The sequence below is a fragment of the Phoenix dactylifera genome, unplaced genomic scaffold (assembly GCF_009389715.1).
Source record: "Phoenix dactylifera cultivar Barhee BC4 unplaced genomic scaffold, palm_55x_up_171113_PBpolish2nd_filt_p 000316F, whole genome shotgun sequence".
Taxonomy (NCBI): domain Eukaryota; kingdom Viridiplantae; phylum Streptophyta; class Magnoliopsida; order Arecales; family Arecaceae; genus Phoenix; species Phoenix dactylifera.
Window position 1 is genome coordinate 367485 of NW_024067786.1, and position 25119 is coordinate 392603.

The window sequence follows — 25119 nt, forward strand, 5'->3', positions numbered from 1 at the left end:
GGAAGGCTTTTTATAGATGTGGAGTGATTGGAGTGATAAAGTGCCGGTCCGTTGTGGGCTTCAAGATTAATTGACCATTGAATGCAAATTGGAGAAAAAGTGGGACAGTGTGAGTTTAACCTCATCTAGAAGATTGGAAAGATTGGGCGCTGAAGACTTGACCGGTGATCGCATGGGATAGACTAAAGAAATCGCTACTTAGACTTGTCTATGCATGGCATTCTAACCATTGACCTTCTAGGTTCCATGGCTCAGCTGGTTGCCACCCCACCCTTGAGGTCTCTCACAGAGGAGGTTAGTATTCAAAGTAACTGCCATTTTGCTTGAAAAAAGTTTATAGGGTCCTTGTCGACCAACTCTCCTCATTATTCAGTGATCCTTATCCCATATTTCATCATAGAAAATAAACCCTTGGCAAACACAACAATGGTGTGCATGTTAGAAAGAAGAAAAAGATCGGATCTCCAATAATCTATCTTCTGCTCATATTGTCACGCCCCGAACCCAGCACCTGGGTTCGGTACGCGACCGGCCGCATGAGCCCTAAAGCAGTGCCCTAAAGATCATGCAAGGCCTAAGATGAACAAAAATTCGATAATTCCACAGTTAATCACTTAAATCAAATAGATAAATCCAACATGACCAGATAATCAAATTGGTTCATTTACAAAAGCTTTCAATATTCATTGATATCAAGATAGACTAAGTAACTAATGACTCTCATACTCGCACTCTGCGCTCATCCCATCCATGTCTATGAATCCTGCAACTCTGAAAAAAGAAAAAAGAAGGGGGAGTGAGCTTTACAGCCCAGTAAGAATCCCTACACATCCATACCAACACAATAATAATATGAATTTAAAAGCCACGGCAAATCGATGCACATTTCATGAAATCATAAACCGGCTATCAAAAGGCTCAAATAATCAATATAAGTATGTATGTCAAATATTAATGAAAGTCCAACCACGCAAGAATGATATAGCATACGATAGCTCATAAATCTTCATTAATATTTTCGATGCTTTTTCTTTCCATTCTATATTAACTTGATCCGGATCAATTATCTTTCCGACTTTGGGCTACATCCCGGTTACGTTTCCGGCCCGTAACGGGGCAATCGATAGTATCACATTTTCAGCCTGTGATGGGGCAATCGATAGTATCACATTTCCAGTCTGTGATAGGGCAATCTATAGTATCACATTTCCAGCCTTTGATGGGGCAATCGATAGTATCACATTTCCAGCCTGTGACGGGGCAATCGATAATATCACATTTCCAGCCTGTGATGGGGCAATCAATAATAACGAGATAAGCCCAAAGTTCCTATTCATTTAATCAATTCACAAACACACATCCATTCCCTTGTCCACTTTATTTCCGACCGAGACTAACCATGGTCACGTTTCCAGCTCGTGACACGGCAATCAATATAACATGGTTACTCCATACCACCACATCCATAAATCCAATTATGCAGGTATAGGTTATACACATACATGCATCCATCATAATACCAATTACAAGCCAACACGATCAAAATATAATTTAATATAAAACTATTTTGCTTTGTCTGGATCATAGCATATCAAACATATATAGTGCAAAAATATTTATATCATGTAGGATTGGCGTACAAGAATTCTTATACTTTGTTGAAAACTCAGATAACTAATCACCCGCCCTCACGGCGATCTATGAATCGGAATGCGCAGGACTATGCTCAGCATCCTCTCGTCCAATAGATTGTTCCCCTACAGAACCAAGTCATCATTAGAATTTATCAAAGATATATGATGATCTAGGACCCCTGTTTAATCCTCTAAAGGGTCCTCTAAAATCTAGCATCCCAAGACTATCTAGAGTCCTCAAAGCCATGACCTCCTCGGATCCAAGTGTAAGGAGAGAACCCAACAACAAATAATATAATAAGAGGAAAATATAATAAGAGAAAGGGAGTGGAAAGACCCTCTCTCTTTCTCTCTTCTTCCTTCTTCCCGACGAAAAGGGGAGAAGGGGGTTCGGCAGCAGGTGGCCCACGGCCGGCGATGCCCCCTGGTCGTCGGCCTATGGCGGTGCCACGCCCGGCGACGGCCGGCCGGAATGGAAGAGGAGAAGGCCGAACAGAGGCTCGGCTTTTCCCATCAGTCCGACGGCTTGCCGGCCGGATTCCAAGGCGACGGTGGCCCAAAGACAAAGGAGAAGGAGGAGACGGTGCTTACCTTGACTCCAGCGAGTTCCTCCGGCGAGATCGGCAGCGAACAACCCAATCACGGATCCTCTTTTTTTTTGCTTTCCTTTTTCTTTTGAACGGCACTCGGTTGATGCCCTAGGATGAGGAGAAAAGGATCTTTTATAGATGGAGTTTGGTTAAATTTAGGTAAGATTTAATCCCCCTTTTCCCTCTATTTTTTTTTCTTTCTCTTCCGGTGGATTTGGGAAGCAATTGAAACAGGGGAGGGAAGATTCTGTTCGAGAGTCTCCCTCCCATTTCATGTGTCGGGCCGGCCCAGGCCTCCCCCCAAAAATGTGGGTCCTCACATTCTCCCCCTCTAAAAAAATTCCGTCCTCGAAATTTACTAAGGTTTCGAATAACTACGGATACTTGACCTTCATTTCTTCTTCAAGCTCTCAAGTAGCCTCTCTTTCCGTATGATTGTTCTATTGTATCTTCGCAAAAGGAATGGTTCAATACCGAAGCACCTGATTTTTTTTTTCCGGGGTATTACATACTCTCCCCTTTAAAAAAAAGTTTCATCCTCGAAATTAACTTACCTGAAGCCTCAAACTTTAAAAATATGCATCCATTATATCATCCCCGAGATCTCAAATAGTCTCCCTCTCCGAGTACCTACTCACAAGATTTTGACATACAAAAATCACAGCATCTCAAAACTTGATCCTTTCTATTTACCACTCTGTCACGCCCCGAACCCAGCACCTGGGTTCGGTACGCGACCGGCCGCATGAGCCCTAAAGCAGTGCCCTAAAGATCATGCAAGGCCTAAGATGAACAAAAATTCGATAATTCCACAGTTAATCACTTAAATCAAATAGATAAATCCAACATGACCAGATAATCAAATTAGTTCATTTACAAAAGCTTTCAATATTCATTGATATCAAGATAGACTAAGTAACTAATGACTCTCATACTCGTACTCTGCGCTCATCCCATCCATGTCTATGAATCCTGCAACTCTGAAAAAAGAAAAAAGAAGGGGGGGTGAGCTTTACAGCCCAGTAAGAATCCCTACACATCCATACCAACACAATAATAATATGAATTTGAAAGCCACGACAAATCGATGCACATTTCATGAAATCATAAACCGGCTATCAAAAGACTCAAATAATCAATATAAGTATGTACGTCAAATATCAATGAAAGTCCAACCACGCAAGAATGATATAGCATACGATAGCTCATAAATCTTCATTAATATTTTCAATGCTTTTTCTTTCCATTCTATATTAACTTGATCCGGATCAATTATCTTTTCGATTTTGGGCTACATCCCGGTCACGTTTTCGGCCCGTGACGGGGCAATCGATAGTATCACATTTTCAGCCTGTGACGGGGCAATCGATAGTATCACATTTCCAGCCTATGACGGGGCAATCGATAATATCACATTTCCAGCCTGTGATGGGGCAATCAATAATAACGAGATAAGCCCAAAGTTCCTATTCATTTAATCAATTCACAAACACACATCCATTCCCTTTTCCACTTTATTTCCGACTGAGACTAACTATGGTCACGTTTCCAGCCCATGACAGGGCAATCAATATAACATGATTAGTCCATACCACCACATCCATAAATCCAATTATGCAGATATAGGTTATACACATACATGCATCCATCATAATACCAATTACAAGCTAACACGATCAAAATATAATTTAATATAAAACTATTTTGCTTTGTCTGGATCATAGCATATCAAACATATATAGTGCAAAAATATTTATATCATGTAGGATTGGCGTACAAGGATTCTTACACTTTGTTGAAAACTCAGACAACTAATCACCCGCCCTCACGGCGATCTATGAACCAGAATGCGCAGAACTCTGCTCAGCGTCCTCTCGTCCAATAGATTGTTCCCCTACAGAATCAAGTAATCATTAAAATTTATCAAAGATATATGATGATCTAGGACCCCTGTTTAATCCTCTAAAGGGTCCTCTAAAATCTAGCATCCCAAGACTATCTAGAGTCCTCAAAGCCATGACCTCCCCGGATCCAAGTGTAAGGAGAGAACCCAACAACAAATAATATAATAAGAGGAAAATATAATAAGAGAAAGGGAGTGGAAAGACCCTCTCTCTTTCTCTCTTCTTTCTTCTTCCCGACGGAAAGGGGAGAAGGGAGTTCGGCAGCAGGTGGCCCATGGCCGGCGACGCCCCCTGGTCATCGGCCTGTGGCGGTGCCACGCCCGGCGACGGCCGGCCGGAATGGAAGAGGAGAAGGCCGAACAGAGGCTCAGCTTTTTCCATCAGTCCGACGGCTTGCCGGCCGGATTCCAAGGCGACGGTGGCCCAAAGATAAAGGAGAAGGAGGAGACGGTGCTTACCTTGACTCCGACGAGTTCCTCCGGTGAGATCGGCAGCGAACAACCCAATCTCACGGATCCCTTTTTTTTTTTCCTTTCCTTTTTCTTTTGAACGGCACTCGGTTAATGCCCTAGGATAAGGAGAAAGGGATCTTTTATAGATGGAGTTTGGTTCAATTTAGGTAAAATTTAATCCCCCTTTTTCCTCTATTTTTTTTTCTTCTTTCTCTTCCGGTGGATTTGGGAAGCAATTGAAACAGGGGAGGAAAGACTCTGTTCGGGAGTCTCCCTCCCGTTTCACATGTCGGGCCGGCCCAGGCCTCCCCCCAAAAATGTGGGTCCTCACACATATATTCCGGCTTGTGATAATGCATTTCAGTTTAGATTTGTGGCCTGCTTTTCGGTAAATAGATCATTTGCTTGTTTGTTATTTGTGCCTCAGAGATCGCTGAAATTATTCTCAAAACTTTTCAACTATTTTTGAGCTCAACCATATACTGAGAAGAAATGCAGGCCTGAAGTGGAAGCTAATAAAAGGGAAAAAATTAATGAGCAGCAATTTATTGGCATTTTCCTAATAGATAATTTATTGGCTAGTTGGTGGATCGGATCGAGCAGTGCACATATGATTGGCAAGAACATGAAGGGATAAAGCCATTTATGTACAAATTTAGGTCATCAGCCTCATAACTTATGTACAGCGGCTCATCATCGAATCACAGCCACCAGTATTCCTGCAGTGTAGGGGACAGACAGATGCACTAGTACTAGGGAATTCATGAAAGAGGGCATCTAATATCCAACTACATGCTGTGATGCAAGATCTTTTCCTCTCATTCGTATATATCTACTATTCAGAGAAACTATTTTCTTCCACAAATTTTTTTCTTCTTTGCATTAATTAGTCCAACCTGTACTTTGAAGGAATCTTTCTTAATGTTTGAACAAGTGAACTAGTCTAAATGACTCTGATATTCTTTTGTAGGTTTGAACAAGTCTACCAAGGCATATTAGGTGAAATGAGAAGTCTATCATTGTCATGCCGTAGAAAATTTCGCAAATTATTGTGACACTTGGAAAATGCAAACCCATTTGGATAAGGAATACATAGTTTCAACCGAAGAAAAAATTCTTAAGTTGCCCTGTTCTCCATCTCTTTTTTTTTTTTTTTTTTTTTTGCTTAAACGGGTTCTTCATACAGTGCGTGTACGAATACATCCAATAAAATCAAAATACACTATCTCGCGGAGTGCCAGTGGCAGCTCCCCCTCCCCTGATTAAAGGGTGTACTCTGAGTGGTGGGCCGCATTGGCAGCCACCCAGTCGGCCGCTTCATTGGCTTATCTGAATACATGCTTGGCCTGGAAGGCCCCTCCATCTCTCATCATCATCCCTATGTTCCGGATCAAGGGATGGTCCATGCTCTCACCCCTCGACCCCTCCTGAATCCACTCGATAACCGTTGTGAGTGTAATTATTCATTTGCATGTTAACATCATGAAGGAAAACAGACGCCATGTGTGGATGGATGGGATTGTAGGCCAACAAGATATAAGCCTTGCCATGGTTGTGACCCAGTAAATTATTAGCATGTTTCAGGCCCCAAGCAAATTAAGGGTTCGACTTCATGTCCCAGCTGATCAACTCGAAGACTAGACCAAGTTTGGATCGTGTGTTCAAGTAGTGAGAAAAATATGAAGGCTAATGCCTCGGATTGGGCAATGGTAGCAGCATCAGATTTTGGAAGGATACCTGGATTGGTCCCACCCTACTAGCTCACCTTTTTAGTGACCTCTTCAGAGCTGTGAAAGCCAATGCCTTCATGACATCTCAATGGAACCGAGGTCCCTTAGCTGGAAAATTAAGCTCTAAGGCCCCCTCAATCAGCATCAAACCATGCAATTAGAGAATTTGTTGGATCTTCTCCCTTATGTTCGACCATCTAGACTTGCTAATTCTCATGTTGGGAGGCTCAACCCGAGTTGCTTCTTTTTAGTAGATTCATACTGCAAATTCATAAGCAAAGGTGGTTTGATCTTCCCTTACTACAAGGTCACTTGGAAAGCGGTGGTGCCGGAGACGATGAAGGTATTTATGTGGCTTGCCTTAAAGAACAAGCTTTACACAGGGGAGGTGCTTGCAAAGAAAGGTTGGTCGATAAGTGTGGGTTGTCCACTCTGTGGAGATAACATCGAAACTGTTTGATCACATCTTTTTCTTTGATGCTCCTTCGTTGGAAGTATTTGGGAAACTCTAGAGACATACTTGCACTTATGTGGATGGCCAACCAACCTGCTATCTTTGGACTTCTTGGAGGTGTAAGGGAATACGTTGGTTCTGAAAAGATCATGGAAGGGCACCGAATGCTTTGGAATTTTTCGTCTCTCTGTCTCTTCATCATAGCCCCTAACTCCCTATCGTGTTTTGTGCCCGGTTAGTTGACTACGTTGTATATTTCCTTTCTCTTTTCTCTCCTTGTAAATACTTCATTAGAATGAATAAATAGGCTGGGAAGTTCCTTACTTCCTCCTTAACCTATCAAAAAAAAAGAAAGAAAAAGAGAGTAGTATTCCACTTTATTTTATTTAACATTTTCTTAAGAAAATCATAAATGAGCAAAGGATCTAATTTATCCAAAGCAATCATGTCGGAACTAAAACAAAACCAACAGCAACAACTCAACACCTCACCCAAAATGGCTAGTCAGAAGATATTATTTAGATTTCTTGATCCTATATAAGTACTCAAGATCTACTTAGTGAATAATCGATATGGGACTAAACATACGTCCGCATGGATTCTCACATATTTCTCATATTTAAGTTCTGACATACTCGTCAAGCTAAGGGTTATAATCCATTCAAATCTAATCACAAGCACTATGATCGGCCCGTGGTCAATCTCAATGGATCTGTGCTGCAGTTCACATAGGTTATAGGCCGGGTCCACTCTGATACCATTTGTTACAACCCAGGACCTCACCCAAAATGGCCAGCCGAAAGATATTATTTTGGTTTCTTAATCCTCTATAGTACGTAAAATCTATCTAACGAATAACAGATGTTGGACTAAACACACGCACACACGAATCCTCACACCAACAAAACTACCATGAAGAAGTCTTGGATGGAGGAAGGTTAACCCTACTCTCTATTCTTCATATGCTTCCCTCATAGGCAAGATCCCGTATTCTGAATCTATCTATTGGTGTCATTTCATTGGATTTGATCCCCCTGTTTTTAAAGATCAAATAGATTTTCTTTATCCTGATGTTCCAAGGGGTACAAATGGCAACAAAGTTATCATCGATCTCCCTCTTGATCGTTCTTATCCATAAAAGCATTTATCTCTCATAACTGATCAATCGGCATACAGTCGTCTCAGAGCACACTGAATCACTATCTTCTTCTAGCGTGGGCTAAAATTTTGATTCTGTTCAAACCAATTAACTTGTGCACAATGATAAGCACATTTCAATCCCTCAAGGCATTAGGCTAGTTATACTGCTAAAATTTATCACCAAGCGTTGGGCAGAGTCCTAGCATCTTAACTTTACAGTGACAACCCTAAAGGCTCGTTTGGTTCGTGGAAAGAATTTTTCCTCCTAGGAATATGATTCTTATGAAGCAGATTCCTAGGAAGAAGATGCCTAGAAAAGTATTTTTGGCATGTTTGGTTGACCATGGAAAAGTGACAGATTTTCAGAGTGCTTATGTTTGGTTGACCATCTGCTTTCCTGAAAAAGTTATGTGTAATTCCTATTATACCCTTAATAAAAATTAGATCTTTAGTGCCTCTTTAATGCTGAAGGGCCTTTTGCAAAAAAATAAAAATGGAGTGATTTCCGGCTCATGGGAAAGTAACTTTTCCATATTTCTTATGGTAAAGACCTTCCCATGAAATGTGGGAATCATATTTCCATGGGAATACAACTTTTTCATCTCTCTTCTTTGAAAACTCCAACCAAATAAGAGGCATCTCATTACTTTTCCGTTGACCATACTTTTTCCTCTTCTTTTTCCGCGAACCAAACGAGTCTAAAAGTTTTTGAGTCTTGTCCTGAAAAACATCTCTACCCACCTTGCCAATTCCCGACAATGCATCCATTGCATGCATTCAATTCTTTCAATGTGCATGTCGTTGTTGGAACCAAACGAGCCTAAAAGTTTTCGAGTCTTGTCCTGAAAAACATCTCTACCCACCTTGCCAATTCCCGACAACGCATCCATTGCATGCATTCAATTCTTTCAATGTGCATGTCGTTGTTGGAAAGAATTTCGTCTCCAACAGGTCCACTCTAAATGACAGTCCGAAAACAAATGGCTCCTTAGCTTAGCACAACTCAAACTAAACAGAGTCTTCTTCCTCGTTTCCATTGAAAGGGAAAAAACTTTTCATCACCACCTAATGTTATGCATCACAAACATCGACACGTTTCATGCTGAGAAAGGAACAGCAGCAACCAATCCAATTTGTGTCAAAGTTCGGCTTGGTTCAAGCCAACTAACATTTGTATTCCATGTCCTCGTTAAAGGCATTTGAAGAGAGAACAAGAGGCATCCTTTCTTTCTCCTCTTCGTATGCTTCAATAATAGAGATTCCATCAGAAAAACTTTTATACTTTGCGGAGTCATTGTCTTGCTTTTTCTTGGCCGGCCAACGTATTTGAATCAATTGTCTCTCCAAAGCAAATTCCCTTCGCCTTACATAATCCCAAGCACGCACCGACCTCTTTCTTCTCATTTAGACCCTTTGGGGATATGACAGAGACAGGAGAGCAAAGAAGAGAACTCTTTAAAGATAACCTTCTTGTGTCTTACGAAAAAGAAGGGAGCCTTCTTATCATATACGTCATCCTATACACTGTGAAGAGATTCCCACCTTTGGCTCTCCAATATTCCAATCCTCCAACTATATATAGACTCCCAGTTAAGTCTCTAGTCGCAAAGTTATAAACAACTAAACTTCTTCAGTTCGGTAGTCCATTGGTGACTCCTGCCATTCTCTGGCTTACCACATGATTCCAGAGCTAGAGGTAAGCTTCATCCAGTCCAAACCATTTTGATGCAACTAAATGGTAAGGGAAATGGATAAGCTTATGCACTAAGATATTGGTGTCCTTACTCTTGTTTGTATTCCTCTTGACTGCAGAATGCTCGAGTAACTGAGTTACAGGTCCGAATGGACTGCCATGGCTGCGCGAAGAGAATCAGGAAGGCAACGCGCGGCGTCGACGGTAAGAGAAATTCACTTCAACCCAAGTTGTAGAGAATGAAACTATGAGTTAATCAACAAATCTCATCATGTACTAAAACTTCAACAGTAGTGTCTTTTCGAGTTGAAGTTTCTACTAAAAGCTTTGTATCCTGTAAACCTGCACACTTTGAAGGTCATCTTTTTGGCACCATATAGTCAATATGGGGGCCATTTGAAGTTGAAAACCTGATTTTTTTTATAAAAAAAAATTGTATGCTTCTCTCCATCACATATCTAATTCAAATACATCCCTTCTCTTGATGTTGCTTGTTCCTTGGATACAACTTCTGACGATTGTTCGGGCGTGATTTCTTCAGGTGTCTATGATGTCTACGTCGACTTCGATCAGCAGAAATTGACCGTAATTGGAAGGGCTGATATCGAAAAAATAGTCAAGGCCATTAGGAGGACAAGGAGGAAAGCTACCGTATGTTCCCAAAAGGAACCAAGTGAGCCAAATGGTTCGGAACCACCACCATCAACAGAACAACCAGCACCAGAAGCTGCCGCCAACCAACCTCCAAATGAAGCTCCACCACCATCAGAGCCTCCCAAAGACACACCACCCCAGGAAAGCCCAAGCCCTGAAGAGAAGCCATCCTCTGAAGCCAAGGAAGTTGACCCATCCAAAGCCAAGGATGCCGAGGAGATCCACATGATCCATCTCTATCCGCATGGCTATGTCTATAAAGCACACTGGAATCAATACCCTTTAAGTGATCAACATGCAGTCCCTTACTTCATTGGTCATGGCTATAACAGCTACCAGTTGCCTTATTATGGGCAAGAAGCCTATGGCAGGGACTACTATCACAGGCGAGGAGGTGGAGTTGATGCCAACGAGATTACCTCCATGTTTGATGATGAGAATCCAACTGCATGTACAATAGTATAGGAAAATAGAGGTCATGTACACAATAGGATGCTTTCTTTAGCCTTGAAGAGTAGTAGGAAGTGGGAAGCTAGTGATGATAGAGAGTAGAAGTAGGATTGTGAGAATGAAGCGAAGAGAATGAGATGCTGAGCTTGGTCGGGGAAAACGTAATTTTGCCTGGTGGATAGTACTAGGCTACTAGTTTATTGCTTAACTTGTCATTTGTTGTAATTGTTTTTGGCTACAAAGCAAGCACTCTTCAAAGAAAAAAATAATTTGTGGCTTGAGCAAGGAGCATCCACAAGTTTTGATCATATCATATGTAAAAAAGTTTGGAACATGAAAAAAAATTCCATATCAAACGTAGCTCAATCTCGCATGGCAACGCAACGGCAGACACATCAATGGCCATTAATGAATCAACTCGAAGTTGCAATTGGGACCAAATTCGATCCTAACATGTAAATAAGCAAATCCAAATAATTAAAGACTTTTCAACTCAAATTAACTTACCAAGAAGAGGAGGACCTCAATTTTCTAAATGAAACGTAGAACATAAGATAAATATCAAAAATATTATAAAACAGGAAGAAAGACATGAAATTAATGTGAATGAGACATCTTATTCAATCTTATGCATGTAATCAAAAGAAATTTGTTCCGCCTCTATTTTCTTTTCAAATCTTTATCTACTTACGCATTAATAGGACAAGACTTTAATATTGAAGCCACCAATCCAAAAAAAAAATAGGTACTTTATCTGCTGGGTCATGGGGGAAGGCATTTAGCAAAAGTATTTATCAATCTACCTTGGGTGATTCATGTTGAATCAAATACGTAAGGGATAGGTGCGGCGGACAATTTCCAAATGGATACCTTATTGTATTGTGAGGATCCGTGCGGACATGTATTTAATCTCACATATCAGCAAAAAAAATATCTTTCTGTTAGCTTTTTAGTTATTCGCCGAAAAAAATTTGAGTACTTATACAAAACTAAGAAACTAAAAAAAATATACCTTCTAGCTAACTTTTTTGGATAAGATCTTGAATTGTTACACGTATAGATAGAGATCACCAAGATTTCAAGTTCGTTGCCAAATCTATTCTGATATTCGCTAGCTACCCACCATCGTTGGTTTCAAATAGAGATACCACTCATGAAGGTAAATAATCTCTCTTTTCAATCCTTTACCCCAGCTGGACCAATTTGGACAAGAAAAACTCTATACAACCCTAATTTTTATTATCATATATGTATTATTATATTTTGTTTATTTATTTATTTATTTATTATTATTATTATTATTATTATTATTTTGAAAGAGATATATGAATTGTTGAATCAAGCATAATTATTAATTATAAAAAATCTCAATTTGTTTTCTTACAACAATTTATAGATGTCAGCAAAAGGAAAACAAGTAAAGAAATGCCTCCTGATCTAGCTAGCAGCGACCCTAAGAAAATAGAACTTTAAACCCAGTCAAACCCCCTCGCCTTTTCAGGGCCCTCCACTGGAAAAGGGTTTCCTTCAGATTTGGCCCACGTAGAGGTGCAACGCGAGCGCGACGCGCAAGTGCGACGCGCGAGGACCGCAGTGCCATGCCACCGTGGGCGAGCCCTCCTCCTGAAGAAATTAATTTAGAGTTTTTTTTGAGTACAGACGCTCATAAATATTTAAATTTATATAAATACCTTCTTAAAATTAATATACACATATATATATATATATATGTGTGTGTGTGTGTGTGTGTGTGTGTGTATTTGCATATGCATCCATTCTATCTAACGCCATTAAAAAATTAACGGTTTAAAATTGAAATGACCAAAATATCTAAAAAATATATTTATAAAAATATACATGCAAATAGCAATTTTAGAGGATGTTCATACAATTTCACATATTTAGTATGATAGACACGTAAAAAAATAGATTTTTACATAAATAGCCTTCTAAATATTGGAATTTATATGAATACTCTCCAAATCGATATTTACGTGCATACCCTCACAAAATATTATTTTTGTATTAATACCTTTGATATAGTGATTTAGCTAACTATTATAATGACTATTAGTTGAAATTACAGTTCTAGATATGGAGGAGGTATTGCCATCAATTATGCATTTATGCGTTGCAAAGGTTTCAAACATGGTCCTACCATGCTTTTAGGTAATTTATTAAAGAGAACAGAGAAAACATTCATTGGAAAATCATCCAACGTAATACTTAATTCTGCAGAAATCAGTATGATTTCCATGAAAAGTATATAAAATTATCGATAATCTAAATTTGAATTAAAAGATATATTCTCTTTTTTACAGCATTAAATTCTGAATTTTCATGATTATCACCTTTTAATGGAGGAAGCACTGAGTAGCCCTTGTCCAATTTAACAAGGCCAGATATGCCCAAATTTGGTGTAGCACCAAGAAGGTGAGATTTGACTTGGTTGAAATGGTCCTGCTAAGTTAAGAAACAGTTTAAATCTACAAAAAAAAAAAAAGCAGAAAAATGTGACTTGTTATTGTAAAGATGGAAATAAAGCAAATTTTCCATGCAAAATTCCCAAATAAAATTTCAGCAAGTTTTGTTCCTTTAGTATGGAATGACATATTTGAAGCAATCATGAATCTTCAGTCACTTAATCTTATCATGACATAATCTTTTCTTCGTTTTCTGATTAACATAATAAAATATTTTAATCCCATCTGAAAATGTTTAAAATATAAACGTTTTGGCTCAAGAGAGTGAACATAGTTAAAAAGCAGGCCAACAGGTTTAATCCAAGGAAAGTTGAACCTTCCCTATGGTTTCCATGAACAAGTACTTGGTAGACAACATGTTATGAGATTTTAGGCAGTCTGGTCCATAGAGTAAAACTTCTGAAAAGTTGGCTTTTGAACAGAGAGGTATATCTTCTTTTTTTTTTCTTTTTTTTTATTTTATTTTTTTTGGTGCAATGGTGTCTCACTACATTTTACTGTAAGTACGCTCAGAATAGTCACAATACAGAACATGCTCTAGTGCCAGTGGCACATACTCCAAGACCCCCATGAGACAATCCTAGAGTGGTGTGTTGCAAAGAAGGCGATCCAGTCTGCCGCACTGTTCGCCTTTCAAAGCACATGCAAAACTCCGAAGGAATCAAACTTCTCCACAAGATGGCAAATATCACAGACTAGGGGGTGCAAATCTGTCCTGACATACCCGCTTTGAATCCAGTCAATCACTGTAACCGAATCGCCCTCAAAAAAGGCCCGCCGAGCACCCAGGTGCACTCTAGCATGGACGAGGCCCTCCCACACTAGAGTGCACCTGGGTGCTCGGCGAGTCTTTCTTGAGGGCGATTCGATTACAATGATGGATTAGATTCAAAGCGGGCATGCCAGGACAGATTTGCACCCGCTAGTCTGTGATATTTGCCATCTTGTGGAGGAGTTTGATGCCTTCGGAGTTTTGCATGTGCTTCAGAAGGTGAACAGTGCGGCGGACTGGGTCGCCTCCTTTGCAGCACACCACTCTAGGCCATCTCATAAAGGGTTTTGGGGCACGTGCCGTTGACACTAGAGCATATTCTATACTGTGACTTTTCTGGGCATACTCACGGCCGAATGTAGTGAAACTGCCGTTGCACCAAAAAAAAAAAAAAGGGAAAGAAATCGCCGAAGAATTAATAAGGTAAAAGAGGATGCTACAAAAAGAGAAGGTAATGCTTTCATCATAGAGATTCTCTCCTCCTCCAAAGCTCTCTCTCATGGTGCTTCTCCAAAGATGCTTCTTGAGTAATTAATTCTCTTCGAACTTTCTCTCAAATGTTTCCTTATTATGCTCCTAGTGACAATAAGAAATGATTCTGCTACAAGGTGGGGGCTTCCACCATGTGTAAGAATGCACCACAAATTACTTAGTGCAAAATTTTAGAGCTGTCACAGTATGATTACTCTGTTCTCTCGCTTATGTTCATTGTCTTGTCTTTTGCAATAATTGCAACTGATCATTTGGAAGTTTATATTTTAACAACTTCATGCCAGCTTCATTACACTGCTTTATTTGATGGCAGCACAACCAGTCAATTGTAGCGCCACAAAGGCCTATTGTTAAGTGCTGCAAATTGCCAACCTATCGATTTCAGTGGTCCATCAATTGCCAAAGAAACTGCGAGAGGTGGGACCTTTGCAATTACAAGCTTGACACGACCACAGAGTAGGCCATAGCACTGACATCATAAGCAAGAAGCCCAAAGAGAGGACAACAGCAGGAGCAATTAGATCAAGCTAATTTTATAACTTTAACAGCCAACCACCCATTTATTTTAATAACATGAACACAAACCACTCCTGTCCCATTTCCATTTTGACGTCCACACAGGATAGAATATACAAACAAATATCAACCATAATCTGGTGGCTTAATGGCAAATGCAGCGGTATCAATCAAATATCTGGATTCCAACAACTACCAAAACTTTTTCTTACAGTTTGAATGAAAGAAATGTAGCTGTACAGGCAAGCACATTGTCACCTCGGATGCTTTTTTTTGTTTGGAAGGTGCAAAAAAAAAACTGATTGCTTGAGTCCAAGGAAGCATGAATTGAATGGTGATGGAAAGGGAATGGTCGACTTTGTTGGGATTTATTGGCAAAAGAATTGACAAGATGGAGATGGAAGCTCAAGTCTCTCGATTGTACAGAGGGGCTGAAGCAAATGATAAGACACAGCAAAAGATCTCATTTGGCTGCTGCAAGAGCGCTGTAGCTTGGAAGCGAGAAGCACACGAGAGAGGAGTTTGAGTATGGGATTTGGAGATCAGAGCATGGTTGAGGGAAGACTGATTCGGAGAACCCAGAGACATTTGAGCAAACCCATGAAGCAGAAGGATCTGAGGTGACAGACAGGTTGATGTTTGAAAGGCAGATAGCAGTGAAGGGATCATCTTCAATTCCAGAGAGGACTCCAGCAATGGAAATGTTTGTACCAACCACATTCTTAAGGGTAATCCGATCGATGATTGGAAGAGCATCAGGATCATAATGGTCATCAGGGTGGCTGCCACAATGTCCTGTGAATTGAAAAGCCTCCTGAACATTTTCCATCTCGGCATCTGATATGACAATGTTTTCCATGAAACCACCTCGGCCTCGGATAGTCTTGAATTTTATACCGGTGAAAGAATCACGGACATGTAGGTGCTGAACATGTATGTCAGATATTCCACCAGACATCTCGCTGCCAAATGCAAGGGCAGAACCAAGAGAAGTCTGCAGATGGACATTGTTGATGTGAATGTTGGTGGAAGGTCTTCCAAAAGAGATTCCGTAGTTGTCCCAACCGCTTTTCAGAGCAATGGCATCATGTGAGACACTAATGCTGCAATCCTCAATGCTTACATTCGAGCATGAATCTGAAGTGATAGTAATATGTGTTAGATATGATAGTATTGTTTTCTTTGCTGAATCTGTTTAAGCAACTGAACAATCCAAAAAAATGGACAGTAATAAACAAGAAGCCAATGTTGTCACGACCAATCAAAAGCTCAGCCACATAATAGTTTTAGAATGTCAGTCTATATTGCAAAAATTATCTAGTGGTCCAATTATGCTTATGCTGGTTTCAGGCTTTTTAAACTCTTTAAGAGGACTTATAGCAACCACCTATTCTTGGTTTTCATGCATGAGTCGAGGACATGTTAACAGGGAACCTTACCGCATTAGTGCAATCAAATTTTGCGGGCAGAGTTAGCATTAATAAGAAAATTTAAATGAGAGCATTATTTGAAGCAAGAACAGTCCTTAGCAATGGCTAAAGCAGCAAATATACTTATGCTGTGATGCAGCATAACATAATTGTGAACTTCTGGCGATAACATTCTTGCATTAAATAAATCAGATTTCGCTTTCAGTTAACTTTAGAGAATAGCATCTATCATTCGCATGAATTATTGCCGGTACTAGAGGAGTCGCACCAGGCATCATGATGCAGACACGAGATTCCATCCCCCTCTCATAAGAAAGAATGGAGTCGGAGACAATTCTCTGTGAATATCAACAAAAGTTGCTTGAATATGGTGATCTGTACCATGCTTTCAATATGTTGCCTATCTTTGCAGTCAATATATAATGACCATTCTTTTTTGATGAATTGTGATCGGGGAGCAACTTATGTTGAGAACGGATTAAAGCTTACACGAGTCACATCCTACAGCTTGTACAATATGAAGTTGCCATTGTAGAGGATTTCAAGGACAAGCTCTGTGCATCACACATATCTAGAACATGTAACATAAGGATCATACTAGACCACTCGCTTTCATCAGTCAGATGGTAATTTTATGCCTTGGAACAGCATAGTATTGTAATCCGGGTATCAGAGCAATTTGTACTGTACAATGGTATTAAAGTAATGCCACTAACAAATTATCTTCAGTCAATCTATTGGCAAATTCCTCAAGCTTCTAATATCTATAACTTATTATTTTGTTAAGTCCCAAATTCCTATTTATGTATGGCAATTTTTGATAAGAAAAAATAATCAGCTTGTGAGCGTTCAAGAGAACTAACCGAGAATGATATTAATAGGATGATAACAGAGAAGTCAAGTGGTTTTTATACCCTGATGCTGTATAACAGAAAGCACAAAAAATGCGAACAGAATATTGGAAAGGAAGTTTGACGCTAACCTGGAACTATACCACTTGTAAATGAAGAATTGGATGAAGCGTGAATCGTTATATTTCGGACCTCCACATTTCTGCATCACATATAAACGAATATGAATAGTAGAATCCTGTTTTGAGTTTGCTAGGAAAATGCAACACCGAAAATAAAATAAGGTCAGATGTAAACATACCCACAGTATACTGGATGAATGCTCCAAGCAGGGGGATCCAAGAATATCAAATTTGAAATCACAACATCATTGGAACTCACAAGTTCCACAAGGTGAGGACGGCTGAAGTTTAATGTGTGCGAACGGAACCACCCCCACCAAACTGAACCCTGACCATGGATGGTTCCATTATCACCTGTTGCATCCAAATTAGTAAGGACATCAGCATTTGATCTCACTATAAAGGATGGAATGTCCACCAATCTGCTATAAATGTGTAGTAAAAAACAAAAGCGATAAAAACCATGCCTGTTATCACTACGTCTGTCAAGTTTTGCCCATTTATCAAGCTACGATGCCTCCCGCCTGGAAGATCTTGGCCTTGGCCATATGAGGGTAAGGGCTCAATAATAGGCCACTGAGATGATTCCTACAAGCAATAGGGGAAAAATCATCATTTTGCAATATAACATGCTTGAGTCTAAAATTTTTAGTAAAAAATAAAAGTATCTTTTTCCTTTTTATAATTTAAACTCCGGCATGCTGATTTTCATGGTAAAATTTCCAGACTAGCAAAAGAATGCTAAAAATTTCCAAGGCTACACAGTTTCCCCTTTTAAATTTACTCGGATTCTTAGGCAAGCACCCTTCAAGTCTTTCAGCAACTAACAGGATTGTTTTATCTAACAAAATTGTATTAGCTAACACAATTCAGAATGCTTTAGTTGATATAGTAACAGAAAGCAAAAATCTGATATGTTGAACCACAAAAAGAAGAATACCTGATTTAACCTCCAACCCCCCGGGCCAAAAAAAAAGAAAGGAATAAATGAAACTCCAAAGGGTGTGGAAGAAGTCCTGATATTATAACAGAATGAAGCTACATCTACTCTACTCCTTCAATGGAATTTCCAATGTGGTACATAAGGCTCTGCTTGTGTCTTTGCCCGTCTCCACAGCATGTGCCAAACTCCAGTTCACCTCTAGCTCCTAAAATTCATGTCGGACATGTATCCGTATCGGATACGTGTCAGACAATTGCATTCTTATCACCTCTTTCTTTTAGGTGCAGAGTTGGACTCCAATGAGATTAATCCACCATAATGATGTTAAAAGTGAACCTTTTCTTTCTTTTTAGAGATGAGTTCATAACGTATATATTAAAACAATTTTGCAAATTGTCATTTTTCTAAAACTTTTTAAGCAAATTAGGGAGTTTGGATGAGAAATATCTAAAATATGCATAATGAAAAATTTTGACAATAATACTTTTTAATTTTTTCTTATATACATTATGAAAGATATTTGTCAAAATCACTTGTTCTATGTTTTTTTGTATCTCTTTTTTTTTTCTTGTTACCGAGTCAGATACTTAGACTGTGCTCGAGCTCATTCTCATGTCAGTGTCCATGCAACATTGAAGGACAGGAAGCTAGAATGAACAAAGAAATACTATATTGGTGAGATACAAAGCATGTCTACTGTATTTTATGAATTTTCAGTATTATATTAACAATTTAGAATTACAGGTGATTTGTACTGCAATTTCAACATTTTATTATAAGGGTATGCTTGGATATCAGGATCATAGTGTACTTACTTCTACAGTAGTGCCTTGGTAATTGAATGCCCCAAAGTAATTATTAACACAACATTGTGAGACATGAAGAAATCAGACCGGCATATAGGCCATGATACGAAAAAATAAAAACATGACAAGATTAACAAAATTCAATGTCAATTATCAATTATTATAGAAGGAAACCTGAGTGCCAATTATAACAGCATCCTTGTCCAAAAAGAGGGTGAGGTGGCTGGTGAGGTTGAAACTTCCAGTCAGCCACCTCCCTTTAGGAACATAGAGCTGAGCGCCACCCTTATCGGCGAATGACCTCAAATAGAAGATGGCATTCTGAAAGGCAAGTGTATTTAGTGTCACCCCATCCCCGACAGCGCCAAAATCCGTTATGGAAACACTATGCGGTCTCGGGTTCAAACTCCTCTCATATTTGCAGTGCTCATCGCTTGCTCCATTGCCTCCTACAGCATTAGCAACTGCTAAAACTAATAGCACAACCACCTGAAGAAGACAAGCACCAAGACATCACATTAATTAACACTGCAAGTAGTGGCCAATCAGAATGAAGCTTTTAACAATTAGAAGAATCTACAAAAAGGCAATGAAATGAATCAACATCACAGGGATAACCAATTCAAAGAGTTAAGCGCCATTCAGCTATTCTTCCATCGCCAATGAAGCAAAAAAAAGGGTTCAGGGATGAAAACCTAGTATATTGATATAATGAGAAATGAGTGACAATTGATTGAAGAAGCTATGTTGGAACTGAGCACTGAGACAGCAAAGATCAGATTGGCTACTAAGATCTATTCTACAAAATTAACTCTTGCACATAAAACAAATAATCCTTCTTCTCCAAAGCAAAGGTAAGTCCTAAAAGAAAAAAAAATCAATGCCTGTGCTTCCAAGCCAATCATGCCCATCATGTTGGAACTCTCATGATTCATAACATAAGAATTCATGTCCCTCGAAGAAATACCAGGATCCAACCTAAACTCCCTGAGACAAAAACACTGGTCTAATGGAGCCGCACCCACCAACAAAAAACTAACTAAAAATAGTAGAAACAGGAAGACAACATAATCAAAATGGCTACTTGGTTCAAGAATTGGCAAATCTAGGCATCACTGATCACCTAACCACAGTTAAAAGGCATCGATGATTGAACTTAGCCAAAGCTCTCGAACACCCAAAAGAGAAATTTTTGGGGAAGCAGCACCGAATTGGGCAAAACCACGCATCCCAGAACGCACAAGAAGAAAAAGGCAACAGAAAGCATCGGAAGAAACACAGTCAAAACCGGCAAAATGAAAATAAGATCGAAATTTTTCAAGTATGTAATATAAAACGAAGGCAAATAAACTCTCAAAATTCCTTTGTTTGGCGAGAAAGACGATTCCTTTATCAAATAATAAGCAAAAAATACCCCCCCAAAAAAAAAACAGGAAACGTACTTACTAGCCTCTTCATGAGCCCCTTTAAGCCCAGGGGCAGGACAAGGCGCAAAGGAAGAAGCTCCTACCAGAAGAGCCGGCAAGGATGAATGAAGATACGAAGAAGATTTAGAGAGAGAAGGGGTGGAATTATGGAGGAAGGAAGAATGAGAAACGGAGGAGAAGCACAAAAACTGAGAAGCTGTCCTGTTTATACTTGAGAAACAAAAAATGGTAAGAAAATGGAAGGAAGTTTGGCCTTATGTACACCTAAAAGTGGACCCAATATTCACAACACTCAAGATTTTAGCTGTGCCATGCTGGGTGGAGAGGCAATCATGGTGTGGCGAGAGTACTTATTTGGGTCCCCTCGCGTTGGTGTTCTTTCCATGGATGCCTGAAGAATTACTAGGAAAAACACAAAATAGAAATAAGTGAGAGAATATATAAAGAAAGAACAAAAAATAAGGACATTGGAGGGGGCCTTGCCATGGCCCCAGATAATAAGGTTGTATGAGATTAATTGTCTTAGAAAGGAATATAATTAAGAGATAAAGAAATAACCTTCCTTAGCAGGAGGACTTGGCATCTAAAGCTAGCACCAAAGGAATCGACTTCATAAATTTTTTTAAAGGAAGAAGCTTTGCTGGCCAATAAGAATTCTTTGTGGTCATGCCTATCGTTTTAATGCAGCATATTACATGCACATAAATGCATTGATATCATGAAGGACTTATAGATATCTAAATCTTCATCCATTATATATTGCATTTATGGCCAACATTAAAAATAAATCACATCCAAAATATTCTTTTTTGAATACCCATATAAAATAATTATACTATGTTAATCATTGAATTCCCCATCGCTATATTTTTTACCAAAAATAAATCATAGATTCTCAAGAACATAATTGAAAAACTCTATATAAATAGTTTGTTTTGTGAATAAAAGTAAGTATTAATTAACCACAGACTGGGTTGCTATCTATACCGCCCAGCACTCGAAGGAAGTCTTCTGGACACATCAAGAGATTTCTCCTCCACGGTTGTGTCGTTTTCCCATTCTTAATTCTATTAGCTGAACCTATATTAAAATAGAATGCGTAGTCATTGTACCAAAATAAATAAATAAATAAATATTTTATAAAAAAATATATTGGAAAGTTTAAAGATACAGTGGAAGTTATAAATGGAAAAAAAACTGAAATATGGATGGTAGATTTTTTTTTTATTTTTGGTGAATCCATGGGAAGGTAAAAAGATATTGTGGAAGTTATAAATGGAAAAAAATTAAATATGGTTGATGGATTTTTTTTTTTTTTTTTTAGGGGGTGAATTTGTGGCTGTGAGAGAGAGAGAGAGAGAGAGGCGAGTAGAAGAGGTTGTGGGGTGGGAGGGGAAGCATAGGACTGCGTGTCCCATGTGGGTTGCCAGGGAGGAAGTGGGCCCCACGGTCAATCATGCCCGCCGATGCTAGCCTGGCATCGCTCACTGGCCTTTTGACAGAACATTTTGTTTCATTACCTTACGCTCTCTATCCCTTACGCTCCCAAAAACCCAAAAAGAAACATTTGAGCTCGCTGGGCCCGCAGGACAGCATAACTTTCCAATTGGGAACTGACACATCGGACTCCGGCGACGGGGCCCATAGAAGCGTGGGAGCTTTTTCTTAGAGCTTGGTTTCGGGGGGGGACGTTGATGGGTGTGGTGGTGGGTCCCCGTTCTTCGCTGCATCTTTCGATTTCGTTGCATGGAATGGACCAACGTACCCCTCGATCTCTGCTGACTCTTGGATTGGCTTCACATGGAACAAGACAAATAGTTTTGACCGGAGATGCCGCGAGGTTGACCTTACCGCGGGGTTTTAGATAATAGATTACATTACCAAAATCTCCCCCAAATTTATATATTTATTGTACTTACCTCCAATATTTATAAAATCTACAACTAATTCTAGTTACATTATTTATCTTATATAAAAAATTAAAATTATTTTTGGATAATTGTTATATCACTTAAGATTATACAATTTGTGTTCTATTTAAAATTAATAGTTGAACTAATGTTATATTAATTATAGATTAAAGTATTGGATAAAAATAAATTTCAAAGGTGTAAATGTAGATTTTTCAAACATTAAATATAAGTGTAATTTGCTTCTAATTTTAGAAAGATTTTTGTAATTTAATCATAAATTATAGTTTATTGGAAGGCTAGATTTGGTTTGTTATGAACTAGCAGGAGGGTATGGGTTGGCTAGCTGCTAATGATCCTTTTTGGTGCTTGGATGTCTCATTGTTATTCGAAGCGAAGACTGCATTCAACTAGAAACAAAGAGGGAAAGAAAGAGTAGCTATAGGGAGGGAAAGTTAAGGAATGGATTTATCTTTGGCACACAACATCTACTTGACTTTGATTCGAGGCTAGATTAGGAGGGAATGATCAAGATCCCATGGTAAATTCAAGGAACGTTTAGTTGAAAGTTAGCTTATGGACCATTGCCATCCTTGTCTTATGCTCTTTAGGACCATACCATGACTTTATTAGAACTAATGTCATTAAGAGATTTTAGCTATTGCTAATAAGATTATTAATTTTGCATATATCATCTACTTGACTTGGATTCCTAGAGACATTATGAGAGACTGATCAAGATCCCAAGTTAATTCAAAGAATATTTAGATAAAACTTAGCTTATAGACCATTGTCATCCATTTCTTATACTCTTTAGGACGATATGGTGACTCCATTAGGGCTAATGCCATTAAGAGATTTTCGCTATTTTGCTAAAAAAATATTAATTTTGCTTATATAAGTTTCCTTACATACTTACAATAATTTTCTCATGTTTGTATCAAGACCTAGGATGCTACAATAGGTGCCAATAATCAGAGAGAAAAAGAAAAAAAAAGGAGAGGTGAGAGAACTCTCTCTTGTTTTACAAATGATTACAAAGCTTTCTAGCCGATATCTGCACAAGGAGGCTCTTTATATTTGCATATTTCAAATCTTATGCTTTAGTGTTGATAAAACTCTTCAAAATATGGTTTAGAGAATAAGTAATACGTCATTTAAGCATTAATGCCTAATTTTAGCAATTATTATACTAGAAATTCACAAATACAATGTAGAAACTTCTAGATTTTCCTCAAACTAGCTCGTCCTACCAAATGCTACGTAAATGTTTTGAAACCTTTTGATATTCTTCCATAATTTGGATGTCTATCTTTTTCTATAGATTTTCTTTTCTTTACACCCCCTCCCTCCTTTTAATTTGCTTGATGCATTGCATGTAGTGAACCATTAATGAAAAATCCTTCGGTAACTAAGGGCTGATTTTCTCGCCATGCTCGCTAAACTTGGATATAAAAAAAAAAAAGTTAAAGTTTTAAATAGGCCAGGCTCAATGTCTGATTAAAATTGAACAATTTAGACTCAAGGCTCGCCCGTGATCTGCATCCAATTCATAATTCTTGCACTAATTGTCGGTCTAATTGTCACATCGTACATGCTTTCAATCTCATGCTTAATATCCTCACACTTTCATCTACCTTGATAAATAAGATTAAATTTTATTGCGACAAGTTCATAACTAATCATGTGCATCCCTTGTTTTTTTCTCACTGCAGTTTGATCTTGCATGCACTACTCAAAATCCAGTAGACTTGTATGCTTTCCCCTCCCTTTTGGCATGGTAAAGCCTATTAAAGTTTGCACAACATGTGACTTTTGTTTCATAAAAGTCTTACGTCAAGCACATCTCACTCATCAAGGAAACTTGTTTCTTTCGGATCTAAACTCCCATGCGCATATGATTCTCATGATTTATTGGCCATCTTTTCCTAATTATGAGCCCAAACTTTTGGGGCACTGTCCACTTCCATGGTACATGATTTACTCCTTTGTCTACATGCAATAGCACAGTGCCCACTCCATTGATGCCTCATGGAACTTGGAGGCCTACAAGGGATTTCCTCCCCATACCTAACTCTCTTGAGAGGTTCTTGTCTCTTCTCCTGTGTGGGCTACTTGGTCCCTCAATGACCACAAGCATGCGTTTGTTATTTTTGTGGCCAGTGGTAGGTTAAGCATGAACAATGAACACAAAAGCCAGGATATTCTTAATTGTCCCCATCATGCCATTGAAAAAATTCATGATAAATACATGTGCTGCTTATATTGTTGTGCCTCCACCCATTCCCTTATGGTTGAATCATCCTAAAATTACATTGATTCCTGCAACCCCTCAATCTTGCCCATACAATAAGTACCTTAGGTTGTTGCTTTGCTTATAATTGAATCATTCACTTACCAGCATTCATTCACTTGCTTCATAGAAGATTTTTAGTCCATCTATGAGGAAAAAAAGAGCTTATTGGTCCATGGATTGCCATGATGCACAGCATTCTCTGGGATACCATCTATAACCATCTTAAGGATTTAAGTCCTGGCGAAGCATTCTACGGTATACCACGATGAGGTATCATCCTTACTATTGGGATAGGAATAGAACCTTTCTACTACTGTTTCAGCATTCCGATCAGTACATCTTGAGACATCTCTTGACTTATGTATTGAGA

At 38.9% G+C, this 25119-nt stretch overlaps 2 protein-coding genes across 2 annotated transcripts; one reads left to right on the forward strand and one right to left on the reverse strand.

The window, feature by feature from the left end:
* The first annotated feature begins 9516 nt into the window (after window positions 1–9516).
* On the forward strand, window positions 9517–11009 carry LOC103719759 (heavy metal-associated isoprenylated plant protein 5-like). The gene is made up of 3 exons (XM_008809148.3): window positions 9517–9600; window positions 9717–9801; window positions 10139–11009. The coding sequence occupies exons 1-3, from the start codon at window positions 9583–9585 to the stop codon at window positions 10714–10716; spliced, it is 681 nt and encodes a 226-aa protein (XP_008807370.2). The 5' UTR covers window positions 9517–9582; the 3' UTR covers window positions 10717–11009.
* A 3948-nt stretch (window positions 11010–14957) lies between these two features.
* Window positions 14958–20930, reverse strand: LOC120105595 (probable polygalacturonase). The gene is made up of 6 exons (XM_039118183.1): window positions 20563–20930; window positions 19291–19605; window positions 17835–17955; window positions 17547–17721; window positions 17377–17447; window positions 14958–16101 (listed from the first exon to the last, which is right to left on the reverse strand). Exons 1-6 carry the CDS (start codon window positions 20572–20574, stop codon window positions 15428–15430), a joined length of 1368 nt encoding a protein of 455 aa, XP_038974111.1. The 5' UTR covers window positions 20575–20930; the 3' UTR covers window positions 14958–15427.
* Between the last annotated feature and the right edge of the window lie 4189 nt (window positions 20931–25119).